Here is a 22,110-nt window from a genome sequence, read left to right on the forward strand (position 1 = left end):
GCAAGATGAAATAGCCAGTCTAATGAAACATGCGACGGAAGAGGGATGGATAGATCCGGAAGAGAAAGATTTTCTAGTCAATTTACACCCTACCACCCCGGCTTTTTATATTTTACCCAAAATTCATAAGAACGAGAAAACACCTCCAGGTAGACCAATCGTAGCGGCCATCAATTCCATTCTTGAGCCCCTTTCTATCTATTCAGATTGGTTTTTGAGACCTTTTGTGTCTCAAATGAAGTCATATGTGAAAGACACCACCAGTATGCTTAAGACTTTGGAAATGTTCCATGTAAATTCAACAGATATCTTGGTTACTCTAGATGTGGTTAGCTTATATACAAGCATCCCACAAAACGATTGTTTAAGAGTGATGGCTAAGTATTTAAATAGACGCACTAGCACACTTGATAGCGTCCCAACAGCATTCATATTAGAATGCATTAGACTAGCGCTCACTGAAAACTTCTTTTTATATAACGGACGTTATTACAATCAACTCAAAGGCACAAGCATGGGAGCAACTTTCGCCCCAGACTTGGCCAATTTATATATGGACGACTTGGAACATCACTCCATTTTCGATCTAGCAAATCCTTACTCAAAATCAATCATAACATGGTTACGATATATAGATGATGTCTATATGATATGGAGAGACACGCCAGACAATTTGGCCCTCTTTCATAAATGGTTGAACACTCAAAACCCCAACATACAGTTCACCATTCACACAGATTTATATACCATTCCTTTCTTAGATCTTCAAATACAAAAGACAAACACAGGAGACATAGCAACCAGTCTATATAGAAAACCGACAGATAAAAACACTTTGCTGAATTACCAAAGCTTTCACCCATTGGGTTTGAAAGAAGGCCTGCCATATGGGCAATTTCTGCGTGTACGCAGGAACTGTACACAAATAGAGATGTATAAACAACATGGAAAATCACTAAAGAAAAGGCTACAAGATAGAGGCTACCCGAAAAAAACTGTGCAGCAGGCATACAAAAGAGCACTACACATGAATAGAACCACATGTCTAGAACCCATTCAACGCAACAAAGAAGACAAAATCACATGTGTCAGTACATATAGCCCGATTAGTAGCCATCTCAGAAAAATCGTTAAAAGACACTGGCACATGATTAAAACGGAGGATTTTAGTCCCTCTATGCCCCGTTTTGCATTTAAAAGGCAACGTAATATAAAAGATCTCATAGTCCACACATATCCGAGACCCCCAAAGGCAAACACCACCCAAACCCAATTGTGGGGCTTACCACCGGTGATAGGCCATCATCGTTGCGGCAATTGCTCTGTATGTGCACAGACCATGACAATGAAAAGCATTCAACTATGTAACACCACCATCCATTTGAAGACCTTTACCAACTGCCTCACCAAATGGGCAGTGTACGCTATTAAATGTCCATGTGATTTAGTTTACATAGGCAAAACCAAACGACAGGTACGCCAAAGAATTTGCGAACACAAATGCTGTATTCGAAACAAACTAGATAACAAACCTTTGGTGGCCCATTATGTTCTCAAAGGACACAAATATACAGAATTACTTTGGTGTGTAATCCAAGTGATCCAATCATCCCCCAGGGTGGCAACATGGACCTTAACCTGTCCAGATGCGAGCAGAAATGGATATACAACCTTGATACTGTGAAACATGGCCTTAATATCGGCATAGAATGGAACACACTTCTTTAAGGTACACAGAGACGCGGCTCTTCGAACCTAAGGGTCATGACCCCCGCGCTACTATCACAGAACACCCATCACGTCAAATAAATATACCAAATAGAAACATTACTCAAAAAGCACAAATTAGAAACTAGGCTCCGTCATAGGGCCTAAAATTACATCGACTAATAGTTCTTTCAAGACGCTTCACCAAAGTTACACAGAGTAACAGTCTTAATTAGTTCGCTCAATCCATCTGAGCGTATATATGAAAATCAGATAAAATCTAGAAAAACACGTTTGGTAAATACGAACTAAAAACTGAACTAATATAGGTCACAGTGTTATACATCACTAGTTTTACCTATATTTAGGCTTTCAACAGTATTTCTACTACCGCGCGAGTTGTATGTACACATTTAGATCAAACAAACCCAAGTAAAGACCACTTTGCTAAATATATAGAACGGTAACACCTAACAATTATATTGTGATCACGGTAGTGTTTTAAACTACCAGTTCCATCATCCTTCAGGCGTGCAACAATAGACTGGCGATCACGTGTCGACAACTGTAGATCATGTGACCGTATATAAATTAGACCTAATTTCACTTCAAGCTTAGTTACCGAAGCCCGCGACAAGTTAGCCATCGAGCGAATGCCTGCCGAGGACCAAAGAGCTAATAGAGGTAAAATATGCGCTCTTTCTGTTCGACTTCTAAAGGCAAAATAGCCTTTCTATCTGAGTGATTGTAACAGGAAAATATCATTGGCCTGCCTTTCCTGTCTTTTATACCTCTAGGAGTGTAATTAACCAATAGACTCACACAGATTTAAAATAACGAAACCAATGAGTCCTTTTTTCGCATTAGAATGCATCCAATAATATGTCGGCTAGCAAACAGCTTCAGGGCACATCTAATACCAACGGCATAAAAACCGATGGGTTGTGGCAACAATGAATTTCAAAACAATAATAAAGACACTTGCAATGTTTGCGTGCCTCTCAGCCTGAATAGAGCTTCTATTTACAAATACTTGTATAACTGTTTTTTCACGCATTGAAGTGCTTTCGGGCTCATTTAGCTTCGGTGTCTTGTACCACAGGAAACAAATCTACTCACAGCCCTTCAGTCCACCTTAAACTACTAGAAGACATCCGGCAACTTTCCACTAAGGCATTAACAACTATCAACAGCTGATACTAATCTGTAAGTCATTACCTTTTTTCACTCTAGTAGAAGAGGCCAGTGACGAATTGTAATATATTTAAATAGCGATACAAAATTATCCATAGGTGCTTTCTCTAAACAGTTCCTTTAATTAATTTTAGGCACCAGCATCATAGAGCGCAATCCAAAAACACCTGCGCTAGAAGATTCAAATACAACAAGCTCAGACAAGCGAGACAAACGCAGAATTCTAGTCACATAGAACGTGTACATGTAAGTGTATTTAAAATATTTTGTAACCTCGCAAATGGTTTAAAGAGAATTTAGATCACAGGGTCTCATTAAGTGACATCAACCCAAGACGAAAGTAGTTGTAAGTGTATTCAATATATTTCGAAATCTGGCAAATGGTTTAAAGAGAATTCAGATCACAGGGTCCCATTAAGTGACACCAACCCAAGACGAAAGTAGTAGTACAGTTTAGAGACACCGTTCGACTGTATATATATTTTTTCTCAATAGTCTAAATAGCTTAAGATGGTCTTAGTGGGGTAAAGGTAGGTTTAGCCCAATATACAACTAGCCATCACTCTTAAATTGAGTTTCTAGGGAGAAATGCACCTTGGTCTGTCGTTTTCATTTTACAAAAACAAATGTTTTACAGCAAAGTCTAATATAAGATTAATAGATTTACATTGATATATGAAAAATTCTTTTGCAGATGTGTGTATGTACTAAAAGGGGATCAAGATTGATCAACTACAAAGCAATTGGCGTCCTGAAGATGGCCTTACATTTATTTGGGTGACCACCGTTGACAAAAGTGGTACATCACAACGGGCCGAAACATATGTCGACTGTTCTAGGAAAAACAAATGGTTTTTTCCTTTGTCATAAATGCACATTCAAACAGCAATGTTATGCCTATAAAGATTTAGATTCACTTTAGAATTCCCCTGTTAGATGAGATGTATGTAGAATGAGTGGTATGATTGAGTGTTAATTCACAAATGTTGTTTTTTTAAAAACGTTTTATGACTATTAAAGAGACAGAACCTTTGTTACATTTTGAATTGTTCAGTGTAATTTTTTCTCCGCTGGCGATTTCCTAATCATTGATACAGTTAGGTTTCCTGATACTCTCTTCTAAGCTCCATATAAGACTAAAAGAGAGGGGTAGTCTATCTGATTCTCACTTGTTTTCTCTTGTTCTGATGCTCCAGCATCCTTCCACTTCTATCTCCATATTGCCTCCATTTGCACCTCCACACTAACACTGAACTAATCAAGAAGGAACTTAGAGCCCTTTTTTTACCTTTTAATATTATGTAATATACAGCCCGCTTATATTATTCTAGTGCGCGTTCGTTCGGCCGGCCGTTGTTTACATGTGACGTCATGCACGTGAGCCGCGTGATTACGTCACAATGTAAAAAAAGAGCGCGTCCTCCTAATTGTCAGAGATACACTGAAAACATTTGTTTGTGAGTTTCCTTACTCACACTTAGTTTACCCCAACATGGTCTATAACATTGCGCTCTTTATTAACGAGAGCCCGAGCGCTCATTATTTCAAGATGATGTGTCACACGTGCATGCGCGTGATGATGTCATCAGTATGCACCCCTTAAAAGATACCACACAGATTAGCACGGGTACGGTCACTCGTGATGGTTCCTGCTTTCGGTTGGACTGGAGTACATGCTACAGGTGAGACCATACTCCCTATAGAGAATAGTTAGCATAGTTATACAACCCTTCCTATTTAGGAACTTTATTAGACCATCTTTAGTTTTATCCCCCCTTTTTTATTTGTGACTTTGTATCCCTTAGAATTCGTGTTGACACCGAGGTGGCTGCGCTTTGGGACCTCGAATCTTAGAGATAAGGCACATGCTGGACTCGCACATAGAGAAATATCCTCAGTGCTTCTAAGTAAGTACAAATTCTTTGGCTCACTCAATTTAGTGGACCCCTCTCGTGTTTAGAGTTATAACCTTGGCCTTACTTACAGGTAGCGGGTTCCTCGAGATTTTAGAAGCAGAAGCCAAGCCTTTACCAGGAGAATGATACAGATGAGTTTGTAAACTGGACTTTTCCACTTTGACAACTTCTTTCAAGCTCCATAATATTTTCGTATGGATAATAACAATCACAAGGTCAGCATCCTTTGTTTCTCTCTTTCTCTTTAATACTATCCACTGCACACCAGGATTCGTAACCAGAACGTTTTCTGTTGCTCATTGATTTATAAAAAAGATTGGTTCAAATTTATTGAAACCCATAGGTATAGAAATGTGGATCAGGTCTTCACAACTGAGCTTATGCTAAAATGCTTCTATTCAAAGACAATGTCTACTTTTAGAAAAAAGGATGTAATCATGTAATGACAGTCAGTAATGTATTGTGTTTACACTAAGATTGACCCGCCACTAATATGGATGTAAATATATATTTCTTTCTTAGAAATCGCTTATTGCCCCTGATGAAGAGTGTGTAATACTCGAAACGCGTTGGGCCCCTTTTGACTACCACATCATGAAAATGAATAAAAAGAAGACGGTTTATTGTGACCTAAGTTTGTGTTAATGAGCTTTTCTTTAAGTTATTGCATTTCTAAAGCATTTGTAACTACTAAATTTATAATTTAAACACAACTAATTGTTGGTCTGGTTTTCCCGTCAGTGAAAGTGTGCAGGGGACGTGAGTTCCCAACTAGGGAACTTATCTTTGTTTTTTGTAACACTTTACTCCGTTACCTGTAGTGCCTTCTGCTCAAAACACAAAATCCGTCTTTCTCAGAGACATATTCTGTCTGCATGGGTATGAGTATCGTTCGATGTTTCCAATGAAATAAGAATTTGATGTGTATTGTGTTGCACACACTAACCTCACAAAATACACCAGAAAGTGCACATCAGTGTGATCTGGTTGTTGCTTTAACTAATTTTTTTGTTATCTTGGCTGTGTTTTTTGATACATTGTGAATAAATTGAGGTATATATTTTGACAACTGGGTATATCATTTGTGTTACATGAACCCGTGGTCCACCAGCAAGCAATCATTTGCCTCCTTGAGGGTCGGTCCTTTTGTTTTGTATTTATTTGGATGTAAATAAATACACAAGTGAAGATTGGAGACACAAAGCAGTGACAAAAGAAAACAAAATCACAATCAGCAGAGTAATTGAATGTAATGAATGTAAGCGCCCAAAACATATCAGAACCAATTGAATACCAGAAAGTATTTTAAAAATCAACTCATGAATAGTTAAACGGCGTTCACAGTACAGTGAATACAACAATTAAAAACTAAACATGACAAAAGGTGTCGAAATAACCTAAAAGCAGAGTGATCAAAGGCAGGCATCAAGAAATAGACTGATACAAATAGAACAGATGCTAGTATTTTAGTTCAAACATCAAGGAGAAATGTAAGTATATTCAGGGAATCTCAGTCAACACATTAGATCAAACACAATCAAATGTTATTTTTCGTTCAAGCCCCATGGACTTACTGTGTGAAGACAAACAATCCAGAAAGCTTATCTTTGTGATAGTACCCTGCCCTGTTACCATTGCTTGTTGTTTTTCTCTCAGTTTGTACAATATGGAAACATAGGGTGCGATTCATGGAATAATCTGCATGCAAAATCCAGTTTGTCGATTCATGGAATCGACTGTGCTGTACTTTTTTCACACTTTGCAGGGACTCCGGGCAGGTTTGGCACGTCACTGCGAGAGGCCAGGTGCCTTGCCTCAGACATCTTGCAGAGCGTGGGCATGGCTTGTGCCGAGGGCAGGGTAGGGGGAGGGCAGAACTCGGCAAATGAGGAAGAACAAGGGAAAATATGGGCCTTACGAGGGTCGGCACGCAGGCGGTCCATTGTATGCCCACTATTGCGTTAAATGATCTGTAGTCATGGATACAAGCATGAAACCTCTCAGCAGGGAAATGGCCACTCAAAGCCTCATACTATTCGCCACACGAAGGCAGGCGTACAGACACTTGCATATAGGATTCACTACGCTGAGGTAAGATCGGGTTTCAGATTTAGGTGTGCGTGTATGCAGCTAGGGTTCCGATCTAACTTAGGGGTGTGCATACGCAGTGTACCAGGGTGCAGAAATGGTTTACAGGGCTTTGCATGCAGATTTTCCGAGTTGAACCGAATTACGATAAATCGTACGCATGTTGTTGGGGTGCCTAACAGTCAAGGGGCACCACAGTGCAGGGTCCCACAGATGCAGGCCTGCATGCGGGGGAACCTATGCACTGCTTGAAGGGTGCATGCATTTGCACCCAGGGGAGTATGCAAAGGTAGCTGTTCTGGCTGTTTTTGAATTGCGTGTGGGTGTCTCGGGGGAGTTCCGGCTGCAACTTGTGTTTGCAGTTTCTTTGCGCAGACAATTCCATGAATACGCTGAGTGTCCAGAAAAACTTCTGCGCCCTGAGTCATTCTCGGCGAACAGGCTTTGCCGGATCTCTGCGCACTTTTCCATAAATCGGGCCCAAAGTCTTTAGTTCACATTTTGAGCAGTGTTTGTTCCACCAGACATTGGATTTTGTTGTTCTGCATTGTACATAGTAAATCCCACATGGACATGTGATCGCTGTCACGTGAATCATATAATAGAAATGTAATTTCTTTGCCACTATGAGGGTGTCAGATAGTTTTATATCTCATGCAGTTGTTACAGTTTTGACAACAAAGGTGTGGATAAGTGCTGCTTGTGTTTGGCTCAAAAACATTTGCGTTATTACGCTAACGGTATACATATTAGCAAACAGTTCACATGTTCTATGAACTGATTTCAATATTCACCAATTGTTGAGTAGAAATGTCTTAACACATTAACCAGGGCAGAAGAAGAGACTGGGAGCCACAGTGCTTGTCAAGTTAATAACAAAACAGTCTCATCAAGTGCAACCTAATTAATAGCCAATTGTAAGGCAGCTGCAGGTGGTTGCGTCGAGACGTGAAACCCCCTACCCAGGGGATCCACCAATTAGTCAACTACAAAGATTGGTACAACCACACCGCACAAATACACAACATTCCAGCTAAAAATAGTTGAGACGTAAGAATGAGTATCCCGCACTTGCAGAGTTATTGTCGGAAATTGAAATCTATTCTGCGCATTGTAGTTAATTATTGATTGCATTAGTACGTACCCCACAGTTGTGGGATTAACAAGAAGTTCAAGCCTAAGAAGAAGACCTGTGGTCGAAACACGTGTCGGCTGTGTCAGGCTGCGAAGCCTCAGGTCACATGACGGCCCACCCACAACGTTATGTGGGAGTCCGGAGTTGCGGACTGTTCGAGGGAATGGGAAGTGACGTTGTGGGTTAGGGAGGGGCTGGCCCGGACGCCAGCAGTTGGAAGTTATACTTTAATAAAGGTGCACGTTGGTAACCTTAGCTCCGTCTCTAGTCCACTGATTGAGTGAATGCATGCAGAGTTAAAGGGGCCTTGTTCGGCTCCTCCACACTGGCGATGGATCCGAATGCCACGCATGCCGAGGGCTGCCGTCGGGCAGTGCTGCGCGTCGGCGCCCCTGACACGCACTAGACCCTGGACCCTGTGCTGAGTAGCACGTGAGCAGCGGCACCGCCCACAATCAGCAGGCTGCACCACAAGCACACTGACCAGAGCCCCGCCCGCAGCCCACGAGGGAGCGCCGGCAACACTCCCAGCACGGCTGGTGCAGAGCCACACCCAGAGAAGGAACACAGTAGGCCGCGGAGAGACCTAGCCCGCGGCAAACGTCACCGCCCTGCCCCCCCCCCCCTCACCCTCATGAGGAAACACAGGTGAGAGGCATCAGGAGCGAGGGGGAAAACAGAAGCTGCAAAGTTCAACCCTGGAAGGGCAACCCACGGCACCACACAAGTACCCTGCACAAGCAAAAGGTCCACACGCTGCGGATAAGACAGCAGACAGGCCCGCTTGCCTGGAGACACAGAATCATAACATAGAAAGTATCAAGGAAGTAAAAGTTGCATCATTATCATATCCTACAGCACGGGAGAAAGAACAGACTGTGAGACACATCACTAGCGCCCCACCATGACAGACCAGGCATCGTCATCCGCACCTATGGCCTCATCGTCAGCACCCACAGCTGCAGCAGCGGGTACAGAGGGAGCCACAGGAGGAAATGCCATCCAGACACCAGCGGCAGCAGGGGCTGCGCAAGTGATGCACATGCCAAACCCATTTGACATTCGAGACACAACCTATCTGGGACCCAGGTGGGCCACATGGCTGCGAGACTTTAAATTCTATGCGGGAGCAGTGGACCTTGCAGAGGATGACAGGCTGAAGTACACACTGTCCATGGCCATAAGACCAGCCATAAGAGACATCGCAGGCAAATTAATCAATTGGGACACGGCAACATATGAGGAGGTTCACCGCAAACTGTCTGAGTACTTTGCTCCACACACAAATGTCGATTATGAGCGCCACATCTTTCACTCCACACGACAAGAAAAGGAGAATCGCTAGATAACTATGTTATGCACCTGCGCATTAAACAAAATTACTGTGAATTTCACTGCTATTCAAATGAGGAAGCCCTAGGGTCGCAAGTGATCACAGGCTGTCAATCGCAATCTTTCAGAAAACAACTGTTACAAAAACAAAGATCGCTAGAAGAAATCCTGACCTTGGCCAGAATGGAAGCCACTGTCGAAACACAACTAGACAATCTAGGCAAAATCGACATCCAACAGCCCACGTTGCCTGCAGACACAGTCAACAGACTGGAATCATCCGCAAATCCAGTGGGGTGACGACCGGAGGCCACATGTTACAGGTGCAGATACAAATACCCGCACACAAGGGACTGCCCCGCCGTAGGGCAACAATGTGCCGCATGTGGGGGCATGGACCACTTCCGGGCGATGTGCAAAAACGCCCCCCCAGCTGGTTCCAGCAGGCAGAGAATACAAGACCGCCGCAGGACGACCTGCCACAGCCCAACAAGCAACAGGGCTGAATGGGACCACACATCCTCACGAAGAGAAGACAAAGAACGCAGAAACACCTATACCAGAGAGGACAGGTGGCCACAAGAAGGGGGGAGGCACAGCCAGAGACGACTATTCGTCCAATACATAGAAATGCGCTTGCCATCCAGCAGAGAGACACCATCATCAGAGGACGATCAACAGAAAAAAGGATATGCCTGGGCCCTCAACAACGCGACAGCCACCCAGCATATCCCGATCATCAAGCTACAAGTAAATTATACCTCAATAGAATTCCTAATTGCTACGGGGGCTACAGTGAACATTATCAGTGAACAAGCATTCAACTCTCTATCTCGTCAGCCAAAAGTATGCAAGGCCACCGTTGACATTTACCCCTACGGTGCAACCACCCCACTGCCGTGCAAGGGCACCATCACTGCGTGGTGCTCACACAAATCGCATGCAGCAAAGATCCCCTTGTAAATCCTAAACACGGAGGCTAACAGTGGATGCAGCCTAAGCTTTAAAACGGCGGTCGACATGGGACTGGTGCACATCCTATACCAGCTAATGGCGCATAAATACTTTGCTACACCTAAGGCGATCCATGAGGCATTCCCGAAACTATTTAAAGGACTAGGCAAGCTGAAAAACAGAAAGGTTCACCTCTAAATTAACACGGACATGCCACCAGTGGCACAACATTATAGGGGCATACCAGTTAACATACAAAAACAACTAGTGGAGGAACTCGAAAAACTAATAAAGCTGCAAGTCATCGAGCCCGTACAGGGGCCCACACCGTGGGTGTCACCAATTATCCCAGTCCCGAAGAAATCCCCAGATGGTTCGATATGTCTATGCGTGGACATAAGGAGAGCCAACGTCGCCATCGAAAGGGAGAGACACCAAGCACTGAGGATCACTGACATGATCCACCTCCTTACGCAAAACCAAGGAGGAACATGACACAGCCTTACACCGAGTGTGTGCCGCCATGGAATCCGCCGGCCTCACACTCAACAAAGACAAGTGTGAGTTTGGCAAGGGCTCACTGAGATTCTTTGGGCACATCTTTTCTGAAAAGGGCATGCGGCTTGACCCAGAGAAGGTCGCAGCACTCAACACGACGCTACCCCCCACAAACACATCAGAGCTACGCTCTTTTCTAGGACTCGCAAGCTATTGCTCGAGATATCTCAAAGACTATGCGATGGTAAGCAACCCACTACAACTGCTCACACGGAAAGACCAACCATTCACGTGGTCAGGAGACTGTCAACAAGCGTTCGCGTCCATCAGACAGTCCATCTCAAGGGCAGAACACATGACATACTTCGACTCCAGAAGGGACACATAGGTCATCGTCGATGCCAGCCCCGTAGGGCCGGGGGCCATCCTATCCCAAAAAGACCCTGAAGACCCGGCCAAAGTATTCATAGTGGCCTACGCCAGCAGGAGCCTCACGTCCACAGAACAGGCCTACTCCCAGGCCGAGAAAGAGAGTCTGGCCGTGGTGTGGGCCTGTGAGTATTTTCACCTGTTCCTGTACGGAAAAGAGTTTACAGTCGTCACCGACCATCAAGCTCTACTCACTATTTACGGCGATCCCAAAGCCAGGATGCCTCCTAGAATAGCAAGGTGGGGGTTGAGGCTACAGGACTATAAATTCAACATCAAACATCGCCCGGGAAAGGAGGACAATCCAGCAGACTATTTGTCCAGACACCCTTCGGGCCCGGCACAGGCCCAACCGTCCATAGCGGATGCATACATCAACTATGTGGTACACCACCTGCAGCCGTTCCCCATAAAATGGGAGGAAGTGATAAGCAAATGTGAACAAGATCCAGTGCTACAAATCGTCAATCACTGCATACAAACGGACAAACGAGCGCACATGAAACAACAGGCAAAACAGGAACCAGAGAAAGTGAGAGACGACATCTGGTGGATCGACCAAGTGAGGGATGAACTATCAGTCGTGGACGATCACATCATACTAAAAGGCTGCAAAGTTATAATACCTGAATCACTGCGAGAAAGGACAATACAACTGGCACATGAAGGGCGTAGAGGAGTAGCAGCAACAAAACGACTCCTAAGACAAAAAGTCTGGTTCCAAAAGCTCGATGCCATGGTGGACTCACTAGTAGGCAGATGCACAACATGGGCCCAACTCGCTCCCCCACCACACCCAAGCCCGATGCAAATGTCCAAGATGCCAGAGAGAGTCTGGGACGAACTGGCGGTAGATCTGTTTGCACCCATGCGGAATGGCACATATGTACTAGTGCTAGTGGATGAACACTCACGATTCCTGGAAGCACAGATCATGGAAAACCCGGCTGCCACATGCATCATACCAGCCCTGGACCGCATGCTGTCTGCGTACGGTGTCCCCAGGGTGATAAAATCAGACACCGGCCCGCCCTTTGCCCATGCAGACTTCCAGAACTTCGCCAGGTATATGGGTTTTAACCATAGGAAGATAACTCTGAGATGGCCCCAAGCCAACAGTACCATCGAGAGGTTCATGGCCAATATCAAAGAGCCCTACAAATTGCTAACATACTAAACAAACCTTTTGAGCAAGCCTTATACCAACTCCTAAGGGAATACAGACACACCCCACACAGCACCACGGCCTGGCCGACCACATGTTTCGGCGACCCGTAAAGACAAAACTACCGGAGGACTCGACGCCGAAGGCCCAGACACCACTGGAGCTTCAAGCCAGAGAAACAGATTGAGAAGAAAAAGAGAAAATGAAACAGACGTCAGACATGCTCCGGAATGCGCAAGAGTCAAACGTCGAACCAGGCGACCAGGTGCTGATGCGCCAGGCCACAGGCAGAAAAGAAGACGCGCCATTCGCGCCCGAGCAACTGACAGTAACGAGAAGGAAGGGCACCATGGTCACCACGGAGAGAGAAGGACGATTCTCGATAACACGAAACGTGTTGCAGTTCAAAAGGGTGCAAACACCACTCAGCAGGAGATGGGAATAAAATGAGGACTCCAGAGACTGGCACGAAGCAGACAAACCCTACCTAGGAGACAGAGAAACGTCGGAAGATGAGGACCCTGAACGATGCACGCCGGAACGCGCCCGACAAACAATCCCAGAGAGATCTGGACGACCCCAACAAAGTCGTATGAAGCCGCAGAGACTCATAGAAGAAATGTGGTAAAAGACACCAGAGAACTGATGAGTTAAGAAAGGCGGGAGATGTCAGGCTGCGAAACCTCGGGTCACATGACGGCCCGCCCACATCGTTATGTGGGAGTCTGCCGTTGCAGGCTGTTCGAGGGAATGGGAAGTGACGTTGGGGGTTAGGGAGGGGCTGGCCGGGACGCCGGCAGTTGGAAGTTATACTTTAATAAAGGTGCACGTTGGTAACCTTAGCTCCGTCTCCCGTCCACTGATTGAGTGAATGCATGCAGAGTGAAAGAGGCCTTGTTCGGCTCCTCCACAGGCTGTATCTAACATATCAATTTTTTTTTATAAAGTCATGTGTGTATTTGCGCACTGTGGTTGTATCAATCTCTGTAGTAGAAATGCCTTCATCCTGACACTTTGTGAGGAGTAGGCAGATATAAAGAATCATTCCAGAGATGTTTTCGGAGATTCTGCTTTTTGTAATTCTATTGGAAGGGAAAGTTTGTATTTTATATTTTTTCAGCAAGTGCTTCTGGATTTCCTCTTTCAAGACATTTCAAATTCATGACTTGATGTTGAATTTGTGAATTTGCATCATCAGAAGCAATTAGTGAGAGCCACATGTGCTAGAACTTGGATTGATTGATTGATTGATTGATAGATATTTTATTTCTATCGCGCTCGTACACAAGTGTTTCAGAGCGCGACAAGGCAAGGGAGGGGAACAGGGAGAACAAAAACAGCGATCTTACTAGGCCCAGTGACATTGCGAACGCGCATTTGCATGGGAGAGGAGGGGAGGGGAAAAGTGCATGGAAGGGGGAGAGGTGGAAAGTGCGAAGCAGAGGAGAAACAGATAGATAACAATAAATAAATTATAAAGGCAACAAACAGTGGTAATGCAGCCAGCAATTTGCAAGTGCTAGGTTTAAGGAAGCAGACAGGGTAGGTCTGATAAGTGCAGGAAGAAAAAGGGGGGCAGTATGGGTACAGATACAGACCCCAGTGCAAGGGGTGGCCCGGCGGCAGTGCGGGAGGGTGGCAGGATGAGCAGGTACCTGGGCCCAAAAGACAGAGGGTGGCCAGGTGCACGGTGCCAAGAGAGAACAGATCAGCAGGGGAGAGGGGGAGCGAAGGCAGAAGAAAAGAGGAAGGTCTTGAGGTGCTTCCGGAACCAGAGATGGTTCTCCTCAGGTTTTAGAGTGGCAGGGAGGCTGTTCCAGAGGGAGGCCCCAGCCGAAGACAGAGATCTACCCCCAGCTCGTTTCTTAGAAAAACGACTGACCCTGAGTGAGTTCGAGGTAGAGGAGCGAAGAGCTTGAGAGGGGAGGTATTTGCAGAGGGATAGCTGAAGGTAGTTTGGACCCAGGCCCCAGAAAGCCTTGTGAACAATGCAGAGGGTTTTGAATTTAATCCTTGCATCCACTGGGAGCCAGTAGAGAGATTTCAGAGCTGGAGAGATACGATCCCAGGGCTTGAGGCCAAGGACAAGTCTCGCAGTCCTGTTCTGGATTAGTTGCAGAGGGCAGAGAGTAGAGGCAGGTAGATTTAGATAGAGGATGTTACAATAGTCCAAGCTAGAGAGAACTAGAGCTTGAGATACCATGAGCTTCTGGGGGAAGGAGAGGAAAGGCAAAGTACCTCTGAGGAGGTGCAGTCGGAAATTTGACTTTTTAGAGACCTCAGAGATGTGGGCGGAGAAGGAAAGAGTGGACCCCGAGGTTCTCAGCCTCGCAGGTGGAGGTAGGAGGAGGGCCAAGGGAGTCCAGCCAGAGAGTGAGGGGAAAGGATGGTGAAGGTGTGCCGATGAGGAGGATCTCCGTCATGTTGGCATTCAGACAAAGATCATTGACGGCACACCAATCTTGAATGGCAGTTAGGCAATCAGAGATGAGAGAGGGAGAGGAGGTGGCAGATGGAAGCCTGAAAATGAGTTAAGTGTCGTCAGCGTAGCACTGAAAATTTGAGCAGAAAATGGCAATGCAGTGGGCAAGAGTTGTCAGGTATTGGTTGAAAAGCCAGGGCGAGAGGTTAGACCCCTGGGGAACACCACAGGTAGAGAGGAAGATAGATGAAAGGAAGGACCCAAGTTGGACCTGGGAGGGTCGATCTGAGAGGAAAGAGGTCACCCAGGCCAGAGCCTGATCAGTGATACCCAGGTTTTCCCAGAGACCGTTGAGCAGGATGGTATGGTTGACCGTGTCGAAGGCAGAAGAGAGATCGAGGAGGATGAGGACAGAGGGAATGTTAGAGTCAAGGTTGGTGAGCAGATCTTCACGGATGTTTAGGAGAGCAGTTTCTGTGCTTCTGGCAGCTCTGAAGCCAGACTGGTGGTCATGGAGACAGCCAACAGAATTGGAATGAAGGTTAAGCTGAGAGAGGGCCAACTTTTCCAGGAGTTTGCCAAGAAAGGGAGTAATGGAAATTGGGCGATAGTTAGCTGGACAAGAAGGATCAACTGTGGGTTTCTTGAGAAGAGGATGCACAAAGGAGTGCTTCTCCAGAGGCCAAGGAGTGGTTTCAAAAGTCAGCAAGGGCCGGAGCAAGGGTGTCAATGTGGTCCTTGATGGTTTTAGAGGAACAGGGATGAACCTGTTTTGAAGAGGCTTTCATAGATCGGACTTGTCTAGCAACCTCGTCAGGGGTGAAAAGAGGAAAGGACGAGAAGGATGGTGGGAGGGTGGCTAAAGGAGGGTCAGCAAGCACAGATGGAGTGAGAGCCACATGGGCTAGCACTTGGGCAGTGAGAGCCACATGGGCTAGCACTTGGGCAGTGAGAGCCACATGGGTTAGCACTTGGGTAGTGTGAACCAGATGTCCTAGCACTTAGGTAGTAAGATCCACATGGACAAGCACTTGGGTAGTGAGAGTCACATGGGCTAGCACTTGGATAATGAGAGCCACATGGGCTAGCACTTGGGTAGTGAGAGACGCATGGGCTAGCGCTTTGGTAGTGAGAGCCACAGGGGTAGCACGTGGGTAGTTAGAGCTGCAGGGGCTAGCACTTGGATGGTGAGAGCCACATGGACTAGCACTTGTGCAGTGAGAGCCACATGGGCTAGCACTTGGGTAGTGAGAGCCACATGGGATACACTTGGGTAGTGGGAGACGCATGGGCTAGCACTTGGGTAGTGAGAACCAGATGTCCTAGCACTTGGGTAGGGAGAGCTGCATGGGCTAGCACTTGGGAAGTGAGAACCAGGTGTCCTAGCACTTAGGTAGTGAGAGTCACATGGGCTAGCACTTGGGTAGTGAGAGTCACCTGGGCTAGCACTTGGATAATGAGAGCCACATAGGCTAGCACTTGGGTAGTGAGAGACGCATGGGCTACCTCTTTGGTAGTGAGAGATACAGGGGTAGCACTTGGGTAGGGAGAGCTGCATGGGCTAGCACTTGGGTGGTGAGAGACACATGGGCTAGCACTTGGATAGTGAGACCCACATGGGCTAGCACTTGGGTAGTGAGAGCGACACAGGCTAGCACTTGGGTAGTGAGAGCCACACAGGCTAGCACTTGGGTAGTGAGAACCAGATGTCCTAGCACTTGGGTAGTGAGAACCAGATGTCCTAGCACTTGGGTAGTGAGAGTCACATGGGCTAGTACTTGGATAATGAGAGCCACATGGACTAGCACTTGGATAGTGAGAGCCACATGGGCTAGAACTTGAATAGTGAGAGTCACATGGGCCAGCACTTTGGTAGTGGGAGCCTGAGGGGGTGGCACCTGGGTGGTGAGAGTAACATGGACTAGCACTTTGGTAGTGAGAACCACCTCGGCTAGCACTTGGGTAGTGAGAGCCACATGGGCTAGCACATGGGTAGTGGGAGTCACATGGGTTAGCACTTGGGTAGTGAGAGTCACATGGACTAGCACTTTGGTAGTGAGAGCCACCTCGGCTAGCACTTGAATAGTGGGAGTCACATGGGCTAGCACTTGGGTAGTGAGAGTCAGATGTGCTAGCACTTGGGTAGTGAGAGTCAGATGTGCTAGCACTTGGGTAGTGAGAGTCAGATGTGCTAGCACTTGGGTAGTGAGAGTCAGATGTGCTAGCACTTGGGTAGTGAGATCCACATGAGCTAGCACTTGCGTTGTGTGAGCCACAGAGGGTAGCACTTGCGTAGAGAGAGCTGCATCAACTAGCTCTTGGGTAGTGAGATCCACGTCTGCTAGCACTTGGGTAGTGAGAGCCAGATGTGCTAGCACTTGGGTAGTGAGACCCACAGGGGGTGGCACTTGGGTAGTGTGAGCCACATGGGGTAAATCTGCGGCGGTGTGACTGAGATGGTGTTTTCCACTGAAAAGCTGTTTAGCACCTTGCTGACAAAGAGTGATTATGCAGACGACACCGCGGTAAAAGGGCAGAAAGGTGATAAGAACCTTGCTGGATACTGGGAAGGGCCGCGGGCCCAGGTGATGGCCTGACGGTACCAGCAACGCAGCCTGTAATGTGCGCATTGCAAAGCGCTCACTTAATGTCCTAATTTAAAGAAAACTGGCTGTTCCGGCGTAACATACGCCGCCCTAGCATGTCTTGAAGGCCAGTATTGGTTGGTAATTCATAGGGTCACTTCTGTCCCCCTTCATAAATGTCGGAATTACCACTGATCGCTTCCAGGAAGGGGGCGTAGGTCCCTGTGACGTATTAATGGTCAGTGAAGAGGCTAAACATATCAGATGGAATGAGTGGTGTGCACGGTATAAGAACAGTATCTAAGGTCCATTGATTACACAGGCCTCTATGATGTGTCTTTGTAGAAGGGTAATTGTCAACCTATTTCCATTGCTGAGTTCCCATGACGGCATAAGTGTACGTAGTAGAATAATTACAGCACCTACTTTCAGTGTTAGCTCGTGAGGAGGCATTCGTCCTATGGCGTTTCCCTCTGTTTGTTGAAATTGTAGCTGTTGTTGAAGTAGGTGCTATTTGCCATTTGGACAGCAGAGGGCAACCTAACACTCATAAATTGCATCAGCCGAATACAAAACATACCTTAGCATTGTATATATAGAGATGTTGCTGTGCCATAACATTGCCAACATGAGGGCAACTGGTGGGGGCCTCCCTGAGGCTTGGGCCCATTTCAACCAAAATGGTTGGTGGATCCCTGTGCCTCGCTCTCTGGTTCATCCACTCCCCTTCTTTTAGGATGCTCCAGGGGTGTCTCTCTCCCTGAAATGTGGGACGGGGGGGGGGCAGAGAAACACCACAGACATAAAGAGAAGCTCCATGGGTGAGAACCAAGTTTTCAGGAGATTTAGAAGATATTTGCATAGGAAGATATAATCTGTTTTCTACAAAAGAATCTGTGCCGGAGGGATGGGTGTTCTCTAACAGTGAGGTGCCTCAGGTCCAGCGGATTACACATGATTCAGGAGGGTGCGTGAGGGGTGTTCAGGTCAGTTCTCCATCCCTGCACTGTCAGAGGGATGGTGCAGGAGTCCTCGGAGCTGTCCACTCTTTCAGTGTGAAGGTAGGCCTAGATTTCCTCGCTGGAGACCTGGGCGAAGGACAAGGCATCTTCAGTTCTCTCCTGCGCTTTTATCTTCACCTGCGGTGATGGGCATGGCTGAGGTCCCTCCGGGCCTATCAGGATCTCCTGTCACACCAGGGGTGGTAGGCATGGCTGAGTTCCCTCAGGGCCTCTCAGGATCTCCTGTCTGCACCTGGGGTGGTAGGCATGGCTGAGGTCCCTCAGGGCCTCTCAGGATCTCCTGTCTGCACCTGGGGTGATAGGCATGGCTGAGCTCCCTCAGGACCTCTCAGGATTTCCTGTCAGCACCTGGGGTGTCAGTCATGGGTGAGGTCCCTCAGGGCCTCTCGGGATCTCCTGTCATCACCTGGGGTGATAGGCATGGCTGAGGTCCCTTGGGGGCTCTCAGGATCCACTGTCAGCACCTGGGGTGATAGGCATGGCTGAGCTCCCTCAAGGCCTCTCAGATCTCCTGTCTACACCTGGGGTGATAGGCATGGCTGAGGTCCCTCAGGGCCTCTCAGAATCTCCTGTCAGCACCTGGAGTGATAGGCATGACTGGGGTCCCTCGGGGGCTCTCAGGATCTCCTGTCAGCACCTGGGGTGAAAGGCATGAATGAGCTCCCTCAGGGCCTCTCAGGATCTCCTGTCAGCACCTGGGGTCATAGGTATGACTGAGCTCCCTCAGGACCCCTCAGGATCTCCAGTCAGCACCTGGGGTGTCAATCATGACTGAGGTCCCTCAGGGCCTCTCAGGATCTCCTGTCAGCACCTGGGATGATAGGCATGGCTGAGGTCCCTCAGGGCCTCTGAGGATCTCCTGTCAGCACCATCAAGTGACGGACATGGCTGAGCTCCCTCAGGACCCCTCAGGATCTCCTGTCAGCACCTGGGGTGTCAGTCATGACTGAGGGCCCTAATGGCCTCTCAGGATCTCCTGTCATCAACTGGGGCGATAGGTATTGCTGAGGTCCCTCAGGGCCTCTGAGGATCTCCTGTCACCATCTGGGGTGTCAGTCATGACTGAGGTCCCTCAGGGCCTCTCAGGATCTCCTGTCACCACCTGCGGTGACAGTCATGAATGAGTTCCCTCTGGGCCTCCCAGGATCTCCTGTCAGCACCTGGGGTGTCAGTCATGACCGAGGTCCCTCAGGGCCTCTCAGGATCTCCTGTCATCACCTGGGGTGATAGGCATGGCTGAGGTCCCTCGGGGACTCTCAGGATCTCCTGTTATCATCATCAAGTGACGGGCGTGGCTGATCTCCCTCAGGGCCTCTCAGGATCTCCTGTCAGCACCTGGGGTGTCAGTCATGAATGAGGTCCCTCAGGGCCTCCTGTCGGCACCTGAGGGCATAGGCATGACTGAGGTCCCCCAGGGCTCTCAGGATCTCCTGTCAGCACCTGGGGCCATAGGAATGACTGAGGTCCCTCAGGGGCTCTCAGGATCTCCTGTCTGAACCTGGGGTGATAGGCATGACTGAGGTCCCTTAGGGGCTCTCAGGATCTCCTGTCTGCACCTGGGGTGATAGGCATGGCTGAGCTCCCTCAGGACCTCTCAGGATCTCCTGTCAGCACCTGGGGTGTCAGTCACGACTGTTGTCCCTCAAGGCCTATCAGGATCTCTGGTCATCACCTGGGGTGTCAGTCATGGGTGAGGTCCCTCAGGGCCTCTCGGGATCTCCTGTCATCACCTAGGGTGATAGGCATGGCTGAGGTCCCTTTAGGGACTCTCAGGATCTGCTGTCAGCATCATCAAGTGATGGGCGTGGCTGAGCTCCCTCAGGGCCTCTCGGGATCTCCTGTTAGCACCTGGAGTGTCAGTCATGAATGAGGTCCCTCAGGGCCTCCTGTCAGCACCTGGGAGCATAGGCATGACTGAGGTGCCCCAGGGCTCTCAGGATCTTCTGTCAGCCCCTGGGGCTATAAGAATGACTGAGGTCCCTCAGGGGCTCTCAGGATCTCCTGTCAGCACCTGCGGCCATAGGAATGACTGAGGTCCCTCAGGGGCTCTCAGGATCTCCTGTCTGCACCTGGGGTGATCGGCATGGCTGGGCTCCCCAGGGCATCTCTGGGTCTCCTGTCAGCATCTGGGGTGATAGGCATGGCTGTGGTTGGTCCCTCAGGGCCTCTCAGGAGCTCCTGTCAGCACCTGGGGTGATAGGCATGGCTGAGGTCGGTCCCTCAGGGGCTCTTAGGATCTCCTGTCAGCACCTGGGGTGATAGGCATGGCTGAGATCCCCAGGGCCTCTCAGGATCTCCTGTCAGCACCTAAGCTGATAGGCATGACTGAGGTCCCCCAGGGCCTCTCATGATCTCCTGACAGCACCTGGGGTCATAGGCATGGCTGAGCACTATCAGGGCCTCTCAGGATCTCCTGTCAGCACCTGGGGGTCATAGGCATGACTGAGCTCCCTCAGGGTCTCTCATGATCTCCTGTCAGCACCTGGGGTGTCAGTCATGACCGAGCTCCCTCAGGGCCTCTCAGGATCTCCTGTCAGCGCCTGGGGTCATAGGCATGACTGAGCTCCATCAGGGCCTCTCAGGATCTCCTGTCAGCACCTGAGGTATCAGTCATGACCGAGCTCCCTCAGGGCCTCTCAGGATATCCTGTCAGTGCCTGGGGTCATAGGCATGGCTGAGCTCCCCCATGGCCTCTCAGGATCTCCTGTCAGCACCTGGGGTGTCAGTCATGAATGAAGTCCCTCAGGGGCTCTCAGGATCTCCTGTCACCACCTGAGGCCATAGGCATGGCTGAGGTCATTCCCTCAGGGCCTCTCAGGATCTCCTGTCAGCACCTGGGGTGATAGGTATGGCTGAGCTCCCCAGGGCCTCTCAGGGTCTCCTGTCAGCACCTGGGGTGATAGGCATGACTGAGGTCCCCCAGGGCCTCTCAGGATCTCCTGACAGCACCTGGGGTGATAGGCATGGCTGAGCTCCATCAGGGCCTCTCAGGATCTCCTATCAGCACCTGGGGTCATAGGCATGGCTGAGCACTATCAGGGCCTCTCAGGATCTCCTGTCAGCACCTGGGGGTCATAGGCATGACTGAGCTCCCTCAGGGTCTCTCATGATCTCCTGTCAGCATCTGAGGTGTCAGTCATGACCGAGCTCCCTCAGGGCCTCTCAGGATCTCCTGTCAGTGCCTGGGGTCATAGGCATGACTGAGCTCCATCAGGGCCTCTCAGGATCTCCTGTCAGCACCCGGGGTGTCAGTCGTGACCGAGCTCCCTCAGGGCCTCTCAGGATCTCCTGTCAGTGCCTGGGGTCATAGGCATGGATGAGCTCCCCCAGGGCCTCTCAGGATCTCCTGTCAGCACCTGGCGTCATAGACGTGGCTGAGGTCCCTCTGGGGCTCTCAAGATCTCCTGTCAGCACCTGGCGTCATAGGCGTGGCTGAGGTCCCTCAGGGCCTCTCAGGATCTGCCATTAGCACCTGGGGTGATGGTTCTGTCTGAATTCTTCCAGCTCGGCCTTTCTTGGGTACCCCAGCCTCTCCACAGGCCCCGGGCCCCCTGTCCCTTTCTCGAGAGAAGGTTTCCTACCAGGTGGGTTTCAGTGATTGGCTGCTCTGACAGAAGCACCATTGATTCCTGCAGGTAAAGGGGGTCTCTTTTGTTTACTCCC

At 48.5% G+C, this 22,110-nt stretch overlaps 1 protein-coding gene across 3 annotated transcripts in view; it reads left to right on the top strand.

Annotated features, from left to right (window-relative positions):
• LOC138521944 (sperm acrosome membrane-associated protein 4-like) overlaps positions 1–22,110 on the top strand; it is a 163,951-nt gene that overhangs the window by 87,529 nt on the left and 54,312 nt on the right. The window contains exons 1-2 of one of the 3 annotated variants that reach the window (XM_069635117.1): positions 4,997–5,032; positions 5,340–5,451. The exons of 1 other annotated variant lie outside the window; for it this stretch is intronic. In XM_069635117.1, coding sequence (XP_069491218.1) covers positions 5,012–5,032; positions 5,340–5,451 — 133 coding nt within the window. In that variant the 5' untranslated portion in view covers positions 4,997–5,011. Of the gene's footprint in view, positions 1–4,996; positions 5,033–5,339; positions 5,452–22,110 lie in introns of those variants that run through there. One more of the 3 variants, XM_069635116.1, reaches the window with a different exon arrangement.

The sequence above is a fragment of the Ambystoma mexicanum genome, chromosome 13 (genome assembly GCF_040938575.1).
Source record: "Ambystoma mexicanum isolate Mex_15411 chromosome 13, UKY_AmexF1_1, whole genome shotgun sequence".
NCBI classification, from domain to species: Eukaryota; Metazoa; Chordata; class Amphibia; order Caudata; family Ambystomatidae; genus Ambystoma; species Ambystoma mexicanum.